Source organism: Anopheles maculipalpis, chromosome X, assembly GCF_943734695.1.
Source record: "Anopheles maculipalpis chromosome X, idAnoMacuDA_375_x, whole genome shotgun sequence".
In the NCBI taxonomy this organism is placed as follows: domain Eukaryota; kingdom Metazoa; phylum Arthropoda; class Insecta; order Diptera; family Culicidae; genus Anopheles; species Anopheles maculipalpis.
The window spans coordinates 11,176,428-11,195,870 of NC_064870.1; the positions used below are offsets into that span (position 1 = coordinate 11,176,428).

At 43.0% G+C, this 19,443-nt stretch overlaps 1 protein-coding gene across 1 annotated transcript in view; it reads left to right on the forward strand.

Annotated features, from left to right (window-relative positions):
* LOC126561809 (neurobeachin) overlaps window positions 1–19,443 on the forward strand; it is a 289,107-nt gene that overhangs the window by 16,707 nt on the left and 252,957 nt on the right. Inside the window, exons 16-24 of the mRNA XM_050218139.1 lie at window positions 1,751–2,500; window positions 3,250–3,359; window positions 4,993–5,241; window positions 7,035–9,942; window positions 10,007–10,347; window positions 11,195–11,291; window positions 11,364–11,560; window positions 11,658–11,809; window positions 11,876–11,968. Coding sequence (XP_050074096.1) covers window positions 1,751–2,500; window positions 3,250–3,359; window positions 4,993–5,241; window positions 7,035–9,942; window positions 10,007–10,347; window positions 11,195–11,291; window positions 11,364–11,560; window positions 11,658–11,809; window positions 11,876–11,966 — 4,895 coding nt within the window. The 3' untranslated portion in view covers window positions 11,967–11,968. The remainder of the gene's footprint in view (window positions 1–1,750; window positions 2,501–3,249; window positions 3,360–4,992; window positions 5,242–7,034; window positions 9,943–10,006; window positions 10,348–11,194; window positions 11,292–11,363; window positions 11,561–11,657; window positions 11,810–11,875; window positions 11,969–19,443) is intronic.

Consider the following 19,443-nt stretch of genomic DNA (forward strand, 5'->3'; position numbering starts at 1 on the left):
AAAAATGATAGAAAATGCATCAAAAGGATAATTTTTTCGTGGACCAGATAGGTTACAGAAATTCAAGTAAAGACCTTCATGCTGGAATAATCCTCTACATTATTTTGTTGTGCTAATACTATTTGAACTACCTGACCGTCATGATGATATAAAAAACTACTTAAACTATTCAACCTATCTAGCCTATCCAACCTATCTAATCTTTCTTATCGTATTAACAACAAGGCAATTTTTACAATATGTATATAATTCTCTCTCCTGCCTTTGTATTGCTGAATAGAGTTTGGATTAAATTGAACTCGGACGAAAGACTTTTAAACTTACAGTTTTCTAGATTTTTCTGAATCTAATTAATTAGAGATTTATTAAAATTAATTAGATCCTCCTTATCTAGCAGGATCCTAGGATTCTTACTTTATAAAGCAATTCTGTACTTTATAAAGCAATTATGGTAGTTAGACAAAATTTCAATATTGAATGCGAAAAGTTCTACGAAAAAAAATTCAAACAAATCATTCGTTACTGCAAAAAGTTTCTAATTCAGCTGAATACGGGCTCAGCGTAGAAAGTACACCTTGAACATCGAAGTAAAATTGTATTCGAGGGATTGCTTTGTTTATGTTTTGAAAATTAAAGAAAAATTTAATATGACTTCCTTGCCTTCCTTAAAAACACCCCATGTCGCGCTTTTTTACTCAACTCCGTCTCGTCAGTCCTGTGGTGTCAATAGTATGAGAAGTCTCTCATAAACGAGCGAGACGAACCAAACATTCTGTCATAGTTTTTTTCCTTCAGTGGCGATATCAGAATCCTCAATGTTTGTAAATAACAGTCCGTCTTAGTATCCAGAATGTGCGCCAAATCCAGGTTGTGAACATTAGGCTAGAATTGTAGGCAGGTTCCTGGGAATCTAATCCCATCCTGACTATTCCTTCGTAGTGAGGTCTTGACTATCCAACTACGTGGTAGCATAAGCTATTTTATGGCGTCGGTCTGACCAAGTAGATCGTTAAGCCAAGAAAAAGACTATGTAAAATACAATGTTGCACTAGAACGGTAAAATAATATTCTATTTAATTTTTTTTTGTATTGCGCTACATGGCTCTTCCATGGATCAATTTGTTGTAGTGGTCAGATCAATTGCTCTAACTAATTAAAATCACTCAATTCAATAGAAAGGCACCTGACCTCAGACATCCAGTAAACCTATCACTGCAACATGCGTTGACTGTAAACAGCTTTATACTTTTTTTTATTATCATTTTCTGTTTGTAACCATTAATCAATTCAGTTCCATTACTGGCTAGTGATCGACCAATATGCTCCAGCTTTCTTTTTGTGTTTCTTACATATGCCAACCTAAATCAAGAAAATGTTTTTTCTCCTCCTTTGTGTTTTTTCTTTCTGTCTCTTCCCATTTTCTCTCATGCTGCTTTGATATATACATAAAATATAAAAAAAAACAATATGGTGATTGTGACTCGGTTACCAATCCCGGTAATCAATCCCGAAAACCCGCGCCATCTTGCCCGATAATACATGTGGTCCGGCGGTCATATATATAATGCTACTACCATTGTAACTTTTCACGCCACAAACTCAACAAACCTCGCTCGATGCAATAATGCCTCTGTACTAATCCACATTTGTGAACGCTTGCAACTGTAATTACTAATATTGCCACTACCAAAAAAAAAAAAAACAAATCAAACACTCAAAACCAACGCCATCTTATGGGTACGAATCACAGAGCCGAGCAATCGGCCATTGTTTCCGCAATGGTCGCACCATGTCTACCCACAGTTCCTGCCCGGTTCCCATCCGAACCATCAACCGACGGTAGTGCATGGCAGCAGTAACACCATCACATCGTCCTCCTCGCAAACTATCTCATCCTCGTCCGGTTCGTCGTCGGCTGGCGGCGGGTGCGGCAACTTGCTTAACAACAACAACAACACGAACCTTATCAACAACAACAATCCGGCCGGTATGAACCATAAAGATGGCGCCGCTAATGTGGTGATCGGTGGCGCCGGTATCAACGGTGGCACCATGCCAATGTACTACGGGCATGCCGCATCCGGTGTTGGCACGAACGCCACCACCACGACCACCAACAACACGCTTAACAACAACGGCCAAGGTTTCGGTACTGGCGGTCCTGGCAACTGTATCTTCACCAGCGAAGTGCTCAACTGCTACTCACCGGGAGCCGCTTCCGCTATCGTCGGTGGTCACCTGCAGCATCATCCACATCAACAAGCTGTATCCCAACAGCAGCAACAGTTCACCCAACAACAGCAGCACGGGCTGAACAACAACTCACTGACGGCAATGATGAATGCGGGCGGCCCGAATGCATACGGGTCCGGTACACCGATCGGTGGTGGTGCACTTACCCAGCAGCAACACTTACGAGGCCGTCCTACTGCAACAACTACCACTTCCGGTCTGCACAATGGTGTCGTCGGTCATACCGTCGGTGGGAAGCTATCGAAAGGCATGGCTTCTTTGTCTATTTCTCTCTCTCTCTCTCTCTCTCTCTCTCTCAATAATTGTCTATCTGGATATTTCTCACATCACGCACACACACACGTACACAGAGATAATGTTGTTTTAGTACAATAAGTTGCACTAAGTTACTGTACTAAAACACGCACGGAAGTATATCGCACCCTGACACAATCATGGCTCATGCGCGCACAAACACGCCTCACACAACAGCACAGCAAGCCTTGGTTCCGGTCGGTCAATGGACGTTTCGGTTGATTCCGTTTGTCGCGCCGTTATCCTTTTGTTACTTTTCTGTTTGGCCATCATCTTCTATTTGTTGCTGCTCTTGTCCCGTGATTTTGTTTTACAAGTTTCCGTTGGTTTTTTTGTTGTTGTTGCTATTTTCCGTTAGTCTTGGTTTACTCTTCCATATTGCTCATCATCGTTTTTTTTACATTGCATCAGGATCGTTTTCTTTGAGTTATGTTGTGTTACGGTTTTCCGGTTGTTTTTTTTCTTAGTCCTCTGTAGATACATTATATTTTCAAATTTGTTTTACCCGATTTATTCGTGTGTTAGCATTGTGTTTTTATCTATTTCTTTTATGACCGTTCTTTGGAGAGAAAAAAAAAAAACACATACACATACAAAACTAAACGGCAGAACGCAAAAGAACTACTCCTTTCAAAACACGAATCCTACAGATTATAGCCTGAAAATGCTAATTTTTTCGGTTTTGTTTTTACTCTATTTTAGGTACGCAATCCATGCAAGATGGTGATTATGAGGTGATCGTAGTAGACGAAAACAACTCCTCCGTCATAGCAGACAATGATTCACATTCTAGCGGCCCACTGTCCATAAAGGTAAGTTTTATTGTAGCGAACGCTACTGTTGTCTCATTTTAGGTGAAAATCCCGCTGACAGATACCACACGCTAGAGAATCGTACGAGTATCTCTCACCCTATACACGAGAGTATAGCGAGATTATTATTACCGCGTTTGGAATCAAAATATTTATTTCTAGCTCGTGTTTTTTAATGGTTCGCGCTATTAAAACATACTAGATAACATACTAACCAGAAAAAAAACAAAGGCAATATCTCAACCCCCATCCCAGTAGTAAACTCCGATGTTCAATTGTTAGCGCCTCGCGCAATCGCTTGATGGTTGTTCGAAAACGTTACGACTGTTGATGTTCCTTCTTTGTGGCTAATTGTTGTTTTATGTTTCCTCGGTTATTGCTGTAACTGGAACCGTTTGACGGATTTGCCTTGCATGCATTATTGATGCGTTTTTTTAATGTTGCAAAATGTCTAAGCTGCATGTTTTCTAGTAAACGTTCTACTTTAATTATAGCTTCCTTGTTTTTTCCCGTTCCGTAGTATACAGGGTGTTTTCTAAGTTCTAATACACTGTCATCATGTGTTAAAAACCTCCCATTTTATGTATTTAATGTTGAGCTTAAGACGTTTCTAAAAAAAATAGAACGCGTAGAGGTCCAATGGCATTTTATCCAAGATTTTGAAAATTGCCTTCTTCTCGGTATAAATTGGTCCATAATGCTCACTTGATTTTTACTCTGCGTAGCCAACCTGTACGATTCTACGTAGAAGTGCAGAGGATTAATACCCCCAGAGCTAGTAGGCCACATGTTCTTATCGGTAAAATCGGCCAGGTTCAGGACCGAGGTTCAAATCCAATCCGAACCGTTCCACCGTAGTGAGGACTGACCATCCAAATATGTGGTATCAGCAAATCTAGTAAGCCATTAGATGGCTGGCATGACCTTAGAAGGTCGTTAAGCCAAGAAGTAGAAAATCACGTTTATAACGAAATTCGAGTCGATATGGCTCAAAGAAATCGAAAACGAAAAAGAGCGAGTCTCTGAATATGTAGAGATGGTTGTTATCCATCTGACATATGAGGATATTACATCCCAACTCGTATAGAATATGAAAAAGAATAACGAAATTCACCATGTGGCCTGTGCGCCATCTTGTTGAAAGATCCGGCTTCAAAACCTTGTTCGGAACCTCGGAATATGATATTGGTACCCACAGACGATCATTTTGTGAAAGGTACCCGTTGCACTTCAATATACATTTGGCCAGCCTCTTCTTGATTGTAGTCTACGGTAAACTACAAATGACCGCTAGGCGATACCTTGCGCGTTAGTTGGTCTATATGAAGGACTAAAGCTGACAGCAATATCAATACACAAAATGCACATGATGCAGAATACATACACAAATACAAGGATGGAAAATTGTATACGAACTTATTGCACACCCCCTGTATATTACCTATTGAACTCCTTCTCTTGGTTATAATGCTCTGCACTTATTCTACATTGAACCTATATATTACTTTTTCTTTAATTTATCCTTATCAATTTCACTATCTGTAAAATCTTGCCCCTCCGATCGCTCTACACCCTACCAATTATAATCTACAACCTTGGTTTGAAATGAATATTAAATTACATCCTCCGTAAGGCCGTCACCTCTGCAAGCAACTCGCGCCGTACATCGACGGCCAAACAGCTGGACCACTCGGTATCGCCGTCCGTCGGTGCCGCTAGCACTAGTGACCTTCGTCTACAGTCCTGCTACCAGCAGCCAATGCTATCGTCCGGTCTCACAAACACGACCACTGCCACCGTTACACCGACCGTGACCGCCACCATTGCCGTAAACGAGCGGCCGGACGTTGTCTACCGGGGGGTGCCACAGGGCCAGGCGAAGGTAATTGGACGGAGACAATTCAGCGACACAGCGAGATATGGCACAGCACCTGTCCGGTTCCGTTTTTGTTTTTGTTTTGTCTTTGTTTGTCCTACTATCCTGCTTCGAATGACCGGTAGAGCGCGCACACGGTCACCACGAACGTATCCTATTCCACATTCCGTTTTGTGTGCTCTGGGTAGCACCGCAATGCTTGCAATTGATTGCGTTTCGCTCGTGTAGTTGTGTATATAGTTTTTAAAACGCTTCTATTCTTCCTGCAGACATAATCACGTAGTACACACATTATATCACGCTAAATCTCATTGCCATGCTATTCCATATTGCATAGATGTTCCATAATGTCCGTATTTGTGTTATTAATTTTGCATGACAAAAAGCTGGATCTAATCGATAGACTTCTTGGGCCGCACGTCTGACTGTAATCGATCAAAATATTTCAAATTTGTTTTTAAAAAATCTGTACACTGATGAAATTGATAACGAATTCTTTAATTAAAGTTTTCTATTCATGTAATCAAACTTTTGGATCATTTTTATTTATGTTTTAGAATGACGGCCGGATCGCCGTATAGTTATGACATTTTTTATCAATTAGTGAAATTCTTCAAATGGATAGTGGAATATTGCAAGCTTCTTGTGGAACTTTGCAATCACATCGTGAATTATTGTATTCAGTTAGGGGATATTTACAAAACGGCTCTGTGGAGACTATAATCAAATGTGAATAGGAATTTCTACCGAGCGTTTGGATCACTCCTGTAAAACCGACGTAATAAAAAAAATGTCTTTCAATAGTCTGTTCACAGAGCAGCACGCCGTATCATTCACTATTGAGCGGATTTTGTCACAAAAATTATTTGTAAAACTTGTTCTTATTACTGCTTTTTAAAACTGCAAACTTTAAAATTGCAATCTTAGTAGCAAACCTGTACACTCGAGTTGTCCTCTCAGTAAATAAACTATTACATTATATGGTTGCAAACCTTCGCAATGGGCCTTCAACATTCCGCTACCGCTGCATATTTTAAACATCCTCCTAAGTGATTCTACAAATCAATTATACGAATGAAAACTCTTTAATATGAAAAAAAAACCCACTGTGCAATTCAAAAGTTCCATTATATGGATCAAAACCCTGTAATGTATGAGACGCCTTAACTAGACACCATACACCTCGAGGTCAGAAAAAAACCAGTGCCCGTAGAAACCTATCGTTTGTAAAAAGCCTTTTACATAACAATTTTAATCCCGAAAATTCATTAATATGTGCAATATTGTCGTAAAGCTGCCAAATGTCGTATCCAAAACGTTAGCACTTTTTGTGTGAAAAGCCATTGTAAAGATCCTTGAGAATGCTTTTAAGCGATGGTTTGCGGATAGGGCTCGTTAAACGCATTTTCAATGTGAAATGTATAAAGCATTCTAAAATCATCTAACCTACTACATCTGGACGAGTCAACATCAACATTGTACTGTTATGCTATTTTGTCGCCCCAAACAAAAAAAAACATCCAATTGCGGTATCATCTACACCTGCAGCGGTTGAAACATTCGAAGCCGAAGGCAGAGCGTGTTGAACCTGTTAGCGCTTTGGTGCGGTATTTTATGTGAGATGCTTGTGTTCCACCTGTCCAAACGCGCACCCATCAGCAGCAAAAAATAAGGCGGCTCATTTATTTAGCTCAGCGTACTGTTCTGTGTATTTTGCATCAGGAGAAAGTGTTATTAATATATTTCTTTCCGTTGCTTATTTATCCTTGTTTGGCTTCATCGTATGCCGATGTGTACAGAGCGTGGACTCCGATGGTGGATCCCTTAATCTGAACTCGACCGAAAACGACCCGCAGGAGGTAGAAACTTCGAGCGAAATAATGGCGGACGACAACAAGCCGACCAACTCGAACGACGAAAGCTGGACTGACGTGAATCTGAACGACGATGGTGCAAGCGAACTGAAGCCACCGCAGCGTGCAGATGGTACTGGCGTCGGTGTTGGTAGCATCGCGGGCAACAACGGTAGTGGTGGGGCCGGTGGTGATCGGCTCGGTCCGATAACGGGTACACTCGGGGGCCGTATGGATACTGTTGGTGGGGCGGGTGTCGATCTCGGTGCCGGTGGTGCCGGTGGGGTAAAACTAGAGTCTGACATTGCGGTGGTCCGTGTGCCGGATGGGTATGGTGGTCAAGTGGTACCGAGCGGTGGTTCGGTACGTGGCCGACCCGAGGACCTGAACCTAAAAGCACCGTTCGTGAGTCAGCTGCCGCTGGCGCTACCGTCGCGGGAAGCAAGTCTTACGCAGAAGCTAGAGATAGCGCTTGGACCAGTCTGTCCACTGTTGCGCGAAATTATGGTTGATTTCGCACCGTTCCTGTCGAAAACGTTGGTTGGTTCGCACGGTCAGGAGCTGCTGATGGAGGGCAAAGGATTGACGACGTTCAAGAACAGTCACTCGGTAGTGGAGTTGGTGATGCTGCTCTGCTCGCAAGAGTGGCAGAACAGTTTGCAAAAGCATGCCGGACTAGCGTTTATTGAGCTGATCAACGAAGGCCGGCTGTTGTCGCACGCGATGAAAGATCATATCGTTCGTGTGGCGAATGAGGCCGAATTCATACTGAACCGCATGCGGGCGGATGATGTGCTGAAGCATGCCGACTTTGAGTCCCAGTGTGCCCAGACGCTGCTTGAGCGGCGCGAGGAGGAACGCATGTGCGATCATCTGATTACTGCAGCCCGGCGACGCGATAACGTGATCGCAAGCCGCCTGCTGGAGAAGGTACGCAACATTATGGGCAATCGGCACGGAGCGTGGGGCGATATGAATGCAAACTATCAGAAGCAAATCTTCTGGAAGCTGGACGCGTGGGAGGACGATGCGAGACGTCGGAAGCGTATGGTGCAGAATCCGCGCGGTTCCAGTCATCCGCAGGCCTCGTTGAAAGCATCGCTTGAAAACGGTACCGCAGCGTCTGGATCGACGACAACGGCCGCAGGGACGGCACCGGCAGGAACGGACGAAGCGGCAGTCGGTGCGGAAACGACAGCGCCCGGTGCACGACCGGCTGGTGTCGCACGGGAGGAAATCTACTCACAGATTGCCGTGCCACGGTCACAGCAGCCCGATCTGCTGGACGATTCGGAGCTGTTAATAGAGGATCGCGAGCTGGATCTCGACCTGACCGGACCGGTAAACATTAGCACGAAGGCGAAACTGATTGCGCCCGGGCTGGTCGCACCGGGCACCATGTCAATTACCTCCACCGAGATGTACTTCGAGGTGGACGAAGAGAATGGCGAGTTCCAGCAGATCGACCAGGAGGTGCTCAAGTATTGTGATCACCTACACGGCAAGTGGTACTTTTCGGAAATTCGAGCTATCTTTTCACGCCGGTATCTGCTGCAGAATGTGGCACTGGAAATTTTTCTTGCCAGCCGTACCTCGATACTGTTCGCCTTTCCCGATCAGCACACGGTAAAGAAGGTGATCAAAGCGTTGCCAAGGGTTGGGGTAGGCATCAAATACGGTATACCGCAGACACGCCGTGCCTCGATGATGTCACCTCGTCAGCTGATGCGCAACTCCAACATGACGCAAAAGTGGCAGAGGCGCGAAATCTCCAACTTTGAGTATCTGATGTTTCTGAACACGATTGCCGGGCGTACGTACAACGATCTCAACCAGTACCCGGTGTTCCCGTGGGTGATCACCAACTATGAGTCGCGCGAGCTAGACCTCAGCCAACCGTCAAACTATCGCGATCTCTCGAAACCGATCGGTGCGCTGAATCCGAGCCGTCGCGAATATTTCGAGGAGCGGTACGAAACCTGGGACACGCCCGGTATTCCACCATTCCACTATGGTACGCACTACTCAACAGCCGCCTTCGTGCTGAACTGGTTGATACGCATCGAACCGTTCACGACGATGTTCCTAGCGCTTCAGGGTGGTAAGTTTGATCATCCGGATCGACTGTTCTCGTCCGTCGCACTGTCGTGGAAAAACTGTCAGCGTGATACGTCCGACGTGAAGGAGCTCATACCGGAGTGGTATTTCCTGCCGGAGATGTTCTACAATGCGTCCGACTATCGGTTGGGCCAGCGGGACGATGGCAGCACGGTCGGGGACGTCGATCTTCCGCCGTGGGCAAAAACACCCGAAGAGTTTGTGCGCATCAATCGGATGGCGCTCGAATCGGAGTTTGTGTCCTGCCAGTTGCACCAGTGGATCGATCTTATCTTCGGCTACAAACAAAGGGGTCCGGAAGCAATGCGTGCTACGAACGTGTTTTACTACCTTACGTACGAAGGTAGCGTAGATTTGGACACGATCGGTGATCCAGTAACGCGGGATGCGATCGAGAATCAGATACGAAACTTTGGACAAACTCCCAGCCTGCTGCTGATGGAGCCGCATCCTCCACGGTCTTCTGCGATGCATCTCTCACCGATGATGTTCAACACGATGCCGGATGACGTGTGCATGTCGCTGAAGTTCCATCTCAATTCGCCGATCATACACATCTCGGCCAACACGTATCCGCAGCTACCGTTACCATCGGTTGTAACTGTTACCGCGGGCCATCAGTTTGCGGTGAACCGCTGGAACTGTCAGTACACGGCCAGCATTCAAAGTCCGAGCTATGCCGAATCGACGCAAAACATGAACGCCAATCTACCGCTTACGATGGATCCATTGTTGTGTGAGTATTACCACCGCCATCCGCAAACCGGCTCATGTATTTATCCGGTTCATCCTTTCCACAGCTCAACTAAACGGACACAACAGCAGTAATCAGCAGAACCGGCGCCATCTCGGTGACAACTTTAGCCAAAAACTGCAGATCAAGTCCAACTGTTACGTAACCACGGTGGACAGTCGGTTTTTGATTGCGTGCGGCTTTTGGGACAACAGTTTCCGCGTGTTCTCCACCGAAACGGCCAAGATTGTGCAGATTATCTTTGGACATTTCGGCGTGGTAACGTGTCTGTCACGGTCCGAGTGTAACATCACGTCCGATTGCTACATCGCGTCCGGTTCGGCTGACTGTACGATACTGTTGTGGCACTGGAACGCACGCACACAGTCAATCGTTGGGGAGGGTGAGGTAAGTTGAGGAATTTGTAGTTTATAAGACATACATACAGGGGTGTACTGTTCCATTGATTTTTTTTTTTTTACATTGAAGTTCTAAATTCAAATTTGTAGACAAAACCATAAAACGATGGTTGATATTGGTTTTTGGCATAGCAAAATATAAGCACAGGAAATACTCTTCCATATTTGGTACCTCATCCTGGATGCTATCAGTCATAAAAACGTTGCCAAATTATGAAACAATTTTTTGAGGCATTTTGGGTGCAATTTTCACTTCCAATTTTGCTTTTTCTAATTTCCATTCTAAATTGGGAAACCATAAAACAAAATTGATGGAAATAACAGTACATATGTCGATATCTTTGGAACCTGTTTATCATATGATTCTCAAACATTTGGACTTGGAAAAGCTTTTACGCAAAATGAATATCCCGTGAGCTCACAATTGGTGGATGATTCAGAGGCGTCTTTGAAGCTTTTGAACTACAATAAAGTCGATTTTTTTTGTTGCTATGTGACTATGGACGATACAACAGGAAGCATACTACTTCCTATTCGCAGACCAGAAAAGAATGCTCTGACTTTAAAGAAATTGAGGTCCTATGATGAAGAAACATAGGTCCTGAAACAGAGGCCTATTTTGAGGCTAATGATAAACTATCTTTTAAAATTCACTTCGAAAAGATAGTAGATCTTTATGCGCGCTGCTTCGCTCTCGAAGACAATTAAATTGAACAAAAAAAATCCAATTACTTTGGTTAGGACTATGACTTATCTATTCATCTGTTAGATACTGGATATAGCACATTAGATGACTTGCAAATAACCTATTCCATCATATGTATATGCAATTACAGATACCAACGCCTCGTGCTACGCTCACAGGACATGAAACAGCCGTGACATCGGTGGTTATCAGTGCCGAGCTTGGACTGGTTGTGTCTGGTTCGATAAGTACGTTTGTTTGGTTGTGTTGGTGTCGATCGCCGTTCTCAATTTTCCACATCTTTTTTTTTTCATTTGCAGACGGACCGGTGCTGGTACATACCACGTTCGGTGATCTGTTGCGTTCGCTAGAAGCACCGAAAGATTTCATCTCGCCCGAAAACATTACCCTGTCGCGCGAAGGTTTCATCGTGGTGAACTACGACGAAGGCAGCGTCGCCGCATACACCATCAACGGAAAGCTGCTGCGCTACGAGTCGCACAACGATAACCTTCAGGTACCGATCGGCCAACATGAATTTGTTCGCTTTCGCGCCACAAATAAGACTGAACCAGGGTTTTAACTGACACGCTCGTTTTAATTTTTTCTTCCAGTGCATGCTGCTATCGCGCGATGGCGAATATTTAATGACGGCTGGTAATAAGGGCATCGTAGAGGTGTGGCGAACGTTTAATCTCGCACCATTGTACGCGTTCCCAGCCTGCAACAGTGGCATACGTTCGCTTGCTCTCACGCACGATCAGAAGTGGGTTTTTAGGGTTTATTTTCGCTTTTTGACCGATTCGGCAACTAATAGTAATTTGACTTGCAGATATTTGCTAGCTGGACTGGCAACCGGATCGATTATCGTGTTTCACATCGATTTTAACCGCTGGCACCATGAGTATCAGCAGCGTTACTGAAGCAAGCGAGCCAGCAACGTTACCGTACCAAACGCGGCTAGTCAAACTGGACGAAAACTGGCAACAGCTACGACGACGGTGGCGGCCCACTCCGGCCATTTGTGCGTAAAAGAGTTCAGGAATCCTATCAGATAGTCCTGATCACACACACCCACACACACACACACACACACACACACACACACACACACACACACACACACACACACACACACACACACAAACACAACTATCTCTCTCTATCTCTCGCTCGCTCGCTGAGCCGCGTTACGTTATACAACTTACTGTGTATACAACTGGATTTAAGAGTGCGCCAACCACCAATCGAATCGAACCAACTGAAAATGGTCGGTTAACATAGTAAATGCACCTCCCTCGCCTCCACTCTTAGAAATTGCCAAACTCAATTAAATTGCATCCTAATCGCGAAATACGATTATATAGACAACCAAGGGACAGAACGGTAGAATTGTGATGTGCGGTAAAACGATGCTGCGTAGTTAATACTTACTTTTATCAAACCAAACATAGTGTCCTGAAAACTGCTAACGAGGAAGGAAGAACATTCCAGTTGGTCCTGGGCACGGTCAATGACATACGACGGACACACGGGTGTAATATTCCCACTTTGCTAACCTCATTCGCTTCCGAGATTGGCCTAAGACCAGCAACTCCCCCAAAGCTCGCCCAAACGCTCATGGTTTTTATTGCAATTGCATTAAACTAGATGATAACAAAATATAGGCACCGTCAGTTGTCACCGGAAAGCTACTCCGCAACCGGAGTTGGCATTTTAAAAATAGGAAGATTTTGAAAAACATACACTCACACACACAGAAGTAAAAAATTAGCTAGCCGGTTAAATGAAGCATGCATTTAAACTCGTACCGTGTTTATATTCGGATTTAAAGGCCGAGCAGGAGCTGCTAATTGTGTTTTTTTATTTCTTCAACAGGATAACATAATTAGTAAGAATGATACTATGAGTGGTGCTAGAGCAGGGCAATCTACCACGTGCCGTTTTCAGACTGTACGGTATCGTACCGGATTATTTTTATTCCCTTTTTTTATTCACAAGGCAAAATATGTAAAGTGTCCTTTATTTTGTGTTGCGTGTGGTTGTATATGTTACATTCCGTTTACACATTCCGCAGCCTTTTTCCCCATTACCGTGACAATGTGTATTTGTGCGTGAAGGCGTCGTGGGTTTTTTTTTTCTGTGTACCATTGGTTTGTTGCTATTTTTTTGGGTATGCAGAAATAGTAAGCAAAAACTCATTCAGGCTGGCATCAATTTCTAGGACGTACGAATATAGGTAACAGAGCCTTTTTTCTGACACACAATCATCGTTCGTGTTGGGGTGGGTGGGTTTTAGTAGTTACGTTACAGACTTCGTCGTAGCAACAGGCAAAAAAAGTCGAAAGGAATAGAAGGGCAGTCAAAAAAAAAACAGAATGCAATAACATAGATGTAACCATTATCGATTAATTACCTTACTACCACACGACTACATACACAAGCAGACCCACATACATTTAACGCAATGTTCATTGAAAGTTCATGAATGCCAAATTGTAAAGATTTTAATAACAGCCTTTTAAAAACAAAATCGAATATAAAGCAAACAAAGCTAAAGGGAGGTGATTGCTAACGAGTTAATGAAGTGGGTAAAACCTAGTGTTAAACTGAAACAGAAGGTGAAGAAGTTAAAGTACACACACACACACACGCTGCATTTACATTAAACGGACGCAAGAGTGAGAGAGGAATGCAAGTATAGTAAAATAACAGAAATTCCCACAAAACCCACAAGAGCGCACACATACGTGTTTGTGTGTGTGTGTTTTTGTGTGCGTGACACACGCAGAAAAGAAATCAACATTCCATGGTGCAGCAAGAAACCGAAAAAAAACTGCGCACATGCATTAATTAAGCGTAATTAGTGGAAAGAGTCAGGTAGTAATATAGCTGGAAAGGACAGACGTCAAACGATGTGGCAGAGGAAAGGGTAGGAAGGGAGAGCGAAAGTTAAAAAAAAGAAAAAGAGCGTTCGATTAGGTGTTAGAAAGATATGCAAAACATTCTGAGGTTATCCGTCCGCGAATATTTACATTTAGCCATTACAATACAAAAAGGGTTAAAGCAAAGAAGAAAAAAGAAACGGCAAGGGGAAGGAGAAGTGTAAACACGTGAGTAATGAAACCAAAGCTGATGAACTTAAAAATTATGAATATGATAAAAAAACAAGATCCCAAACAACACAAGATAGCACACATACACAACACAATTACCCAAGTTTTGGCCCGTATTTGTGCGCATTTGTGGCAATTACAATTACTAATCCGAAGCTCATGGCGCGTGCAACGCCGATCCAGTTCGTTCAATAATAGTTCGCCAATATTAGGTTTTGGTTTGTTTTTCTAATTAGTGCGTGGTCTTATTTTTTTTATTGTTTCGTCTGTAGTGTAATAACGTTAAAGCAACAGAAAATGAAAATTAAACAAAGCAAGTAAAGCTAACAATACTGCAAATTGCCACACTAACACATAAAATTTAATTGTAAAAGTGAAGAAGGATATGTGCTGTCAATGGACGAAACTCGAGATACAGAGAAAGAGGGAGAGAGAGAGAAAGTAAGAAAAAAAACATGCAACTAACGCAAAAACCTTATTTCACGTGCCAAAATAATATTAAATAGAACAATATTAAAAACAATACAAGTGGAAGTTTTGAGAAGCGTGCGCGCGCTTGCGTGTACACGATGTTGCTCCCACAGATACGCGAATAAAGCGAATAAAGCGAGAAGACAGGGGAAAGCGAAGGAAGCAAACAAGAATATATACAAGTAATATCGAACGTGGAAGAGCAAAAAACGGAAACAGACAAACAAACAGAAAAGAGAGAGAGAGAGAGAGAGAGAGAGAGAGAGAATAGAGTAAAATGCTAAAAAAACAACAGACTCAAAACTGAAAACGCAAAGCAAATCACATTAAATGATGCAACAGCAACAACAACAAAAAAAACAAAAAATCCTGCCTAAATGTGCTCGTGTAGTGTTAAAATAACAAGCAGAAGAGAAAGACAGTAAAGTACTTAATGGAAAACAAAACGCAAAAAAAACCAACACACACATAAGTTTGATAACGCTTAAAACAGCAAAACATTAAATTAAACGTCTCTTTAAGCTAATGGTGAAGGGGTTTAAAAATAGTGAAGAAGCAAGAGCTAAAACACACATGGTAAAGCGCGCATTAGAATGAAAGTAAATAGGGACGGAGAAATAGAGGAGAGAGTAAGAAAAAAAGTGAAAAGGAAGGAAATGGATAAGCGCAAATCCGCTTGTACCAAACCAAAACCATACAGGCTAGCATTTGATACCGAGGAACTTATGTGCAACCCACGTTTGTGCACTTATTGGACATTTGTAGATTAATTATTAAATATAAAACAAAAAAAAAACACTGAGATAGCGAGGAAGAGGTACGAGAAGAGAAAGCAAAATAAGCAAGTAAAGAAAGGTAAATCGTACAGAGGGAAAATCTAGGCAACCCGCTGGCCCAATCAACACCGCACACAGCTCATCGATGGTCTCTTACGGTTAGTGGCGGATATGACTGACCGTGCTTGTATGTGTGTGTGGGGGGTATTATTTTATTTTTATGTAATATTGTTTAGTTGTGTGTGTGTGTGCGTGTGTGTGTACCACAAACTAGTTGTAGCAGGTGTTTAGAAAGCATAGAAGAAGAGGAACAGCTGCTGTATTAGGCAATAAGGCGCGCATCATTCGTGCATGCGCTACAAGGGGTTTTTTTGTGGGGTAGCTTTCACCACCATATATTACCACACAAACACACACACACACACACACACACACATACAACTCCTTCACCATCGCTACAATTCCCCCATCCCATTCCTCCCTTAAACCCCACGTCTTGCACAATATGTGTATTCGTTGGCAATCAAGGTGTGTGTGGTCTAGTCACCACAGGACCCATTCACGGTGGTTGTGTTCTTATGTTTTCCCGTTTTCGTTTTTTTTAACTTAATTTGAATTTAACGCGTTTACTTAATTAGTTGGTTAGTTGTAGCTTTTGTACTTAACCATACATTCGCTGGTAATGGTATTATGTGCGGTCGCTACTTAAAAGTCACAGTTCCTCGTGGAGCGAATCGTGCTAGAGAACCTTTTAAGCTATTGTAACGTAAATGGTTTACACAAAAAAAAATACACGTATATTACAAGAAAAAAATATTAGAGCGAGAGAGAGAGAGAGAGATAGAGAGAGAGAAACTAATAAGTGAACTAAGCCACAGCCAGCCAATCAGCTAAAGCGTGCGCATGCATTGGAATGTTTTAGTGAATACCTATAGCGTTATTTAACGTATTATTTGTTAGGTTTACTGTAGGGTATGTAAGGGTTGGGTTAGGGGTTTATGACCCTCCCCCTTTCTTTCGTGGCATTCCAGTTAGGATTTTGTGTTGCTCCTTTATTGTATTACAAGCAATGAATCCTTCCTTTTGGTTTTATTCCAGTACCCCCCCGCATTCTCGGGGAACTATTTCTGTAGCATACAATGTTAAGCGAAAGCCGGTTGTTGGGCAAACGAAACAGCAAAACAAAACAAAAATGAGAAAAGAAAACAACAGCAAAAAAACAAAACAAAATGGAAAGATAACATACTTAGTTTATATTCTCATGGCCGCAAACGACAACAAAAATGTATGGGTTAGATGTTTATAATGAAACATTAAAAGGCGCATCGCAAGCAAGCTCTAAACACACAGATACACCCACACAAAACAAATTATAAGAAAATAAAAACTTTCTTTCTTCATTCATCAACCAAACAAAAAGAAATAATACAAATAACAGCTCCAATTTGTGTGTTCAGTAGTGCATCTCGCGTTACACTCATTCCATGGTTTGCGGAAGTGGTTTGTAGTGGTTATTTCCTGAAGCTACGTTTGTCTTTAGATTGTATGTGTGTTTTTTTTTCTATTTCTCTTCCCTTTTGGTAGATTTCCTATAATCTATCATATGGCTCTACTGATCATATCGTGGGTGATCTTGAGCATCGAGGCTCATCCGGCCACTGGCAGAGATACGCCAGTGGCCGGATGACGCCCACCATTACTACGGTACTACGCCTACCATTAGATCCACAACTGAGGAGTGATCAATTCTGGACTCTCGTGCAGCTCCTTGTTACCTCGTGTTACTTCGGATCTACTTGGTTCAGGCGGATATGCTTTTTGTTGGATAGACCACCAGCTACGCTAAGCTCGGACAGGTAATTTTTTTTCCTAGACTATCCACAAAAAGATTACTCCTAATTCTTCCGATGGAGTTAGAAAGCACTACTGGAGTGCTGGGGCAACGTCCGTCGGAAAGGCAAAAGTGAAGTCCCGAATATTTGGTATTCCAAATTTGGCTTGGCAGTCCGGCAGTAGAGGTGACACCAGCGCCGGTCTTCCTATGGTAGAACCACGGTACAAATCGCATCCGTTCCCCCGCAGTGAGGACTGACCACCCACTTCGTGACAGTGACCTAGTATGTCGGATCCGGTGTCGTCGAGACGGTTGCGACTTCAACAGCGCATCAGCCTTACGGGAGCGTACAGCGTGGAAAGAATGGAGTGTGGCATATTTGTGTTTAGATTCGTCCGTTCAATCTTGATCTCCTGGACCGGTAGATAGTTTCTTTACTGTGCAAAGCAATACTGTGGCGCATCAAGCTGCCCAACGAGGGAGCCCTGTTACGAGGCACCGTCATCTAGGCAGCTACCGGGGAACTAGGCGGCCGCCTACTCCGCCCATCGTTAATATTCGCTACTGGGTCCCAATGAAGGTTTCAGCTACGGTTAGAAAGCGGTCTCGGGGTCAGTCGTGACTCGATGCACCACCTTCTGGTGATGTATTGGCCACAGAAAATATAAAACATGAACAATGATGAAAAAGCATAATTTTCTTCTTCCTGGCAGTTTTCAATGATCAATCGAGTCGGTTCAATGCTACCGTCAACAAAGGGGCTCCAGCGTAGTGCGTATTTCCTCGGGAAAATGTGTGTCACCGGGCGACAATCAATAGAGTATTTTCGTCATTTTTACACCTTTGTTGCCCTTGCTTTTGTTGTGCTAAAACAAAAGGCAAATATTAAAGCAAAGTGAAAAATCAACTCTTTCAGGAAATATTTCACACTTCGTTGTATTCAAAAAATTTCACGTTGTAATATTTCAACCCATTCGCCATACTTGCGTCGTGTGGAGACTTTTTCCCTCCCCATTTGGCTTCGACACAATGCAACAGGGTAGCTCGCCGCTGCCAGTGACATTGTATGAGCGTGTTGTGTCAAGCATCGTTGTGTCAAGCATTTGACAGCTCCTAAATTAATTCTGTCAAATCCTTCAGAGCAGTGGTTTAAAAGGCTCTTTAGAGGGTTTTAAACCACCAATCAACCAACCAACAGCAAACAAAGTAAAGAAAAAGAAAGTAACCGAAATAAAAAAATAAATGCCCGTAAACGCAAAACATTTTTCCAACTGTCAGTTGTCAAATGCTGTCATCAAGGTTCATACCAAGGTACACCTACAATGTATACTTCTTGGGTTCCATTTTATTTTCTTGACAGTTCTTCATTGTCGCTCAGTGGAAAAAAACTTGACAGCGAAGTCTCCAAAAACTGACACCTACGATCATTGGTATCGTATCCGTTGGACTGGATAGGTGTGTTAGATGTGAGTTAGAGAAATTGGCAAAAGCTGCACGGGTCGTTTTTCGTGAGCAAAAACCCAAGTAAGTGAAAAAAAGCAAATTTGTTGTACCTTAAAAGTGTGTGTGTGTGTGTGTGTGTGTGCGTTGGTGGATTTAGTGGCGGCTTAAAAGTAAGGCTGACGCCGCAATTACAGCCGGTGCGTAAAGGACTTGGTGGATGTGAGATGAAACATATATTTCATACTAACATTCACTGAAGGGGGATGAAGCACCATTTGTCCGCGTCGTTTCGGTGTACTTGATATGTTGGAAAATGATTCAGCCTTAGAACACAAAATGGCCGCCCGGCAGCATCCGGTTCGCAAGACAAAGTTTGCCAGTGTGCCGTTTGCCAGATACACCCACACAAAACAAATTATAAGAAAATAAAAACTTTCTTTCTTCATTCATCAACCAAACAAAAAGAAATAATACAAATAACAGCTAAGTATTTAAAACAACACACACAAACCAAACGAAACTCTTACAAGCGCTCCGTTTTGTGTGTTTAGTAGTGCATCTCGCGTTACACACATTCCATGGTTTGCGGAAGTGGTTTGTAGTGGTTATTTCCTGAAGCTACGTATGTCTTTAGATTGTATGTGTGTTTTTTTTCTATTTCTCTTCCCTTTTGGTAGATTTCTTAAAATCTAGTTGCTTTCTCTCCTTGTGTGTGTGTGTGTGGGTGCGAGCTACTTGCTAATGATAGAGAGAGAGAGCG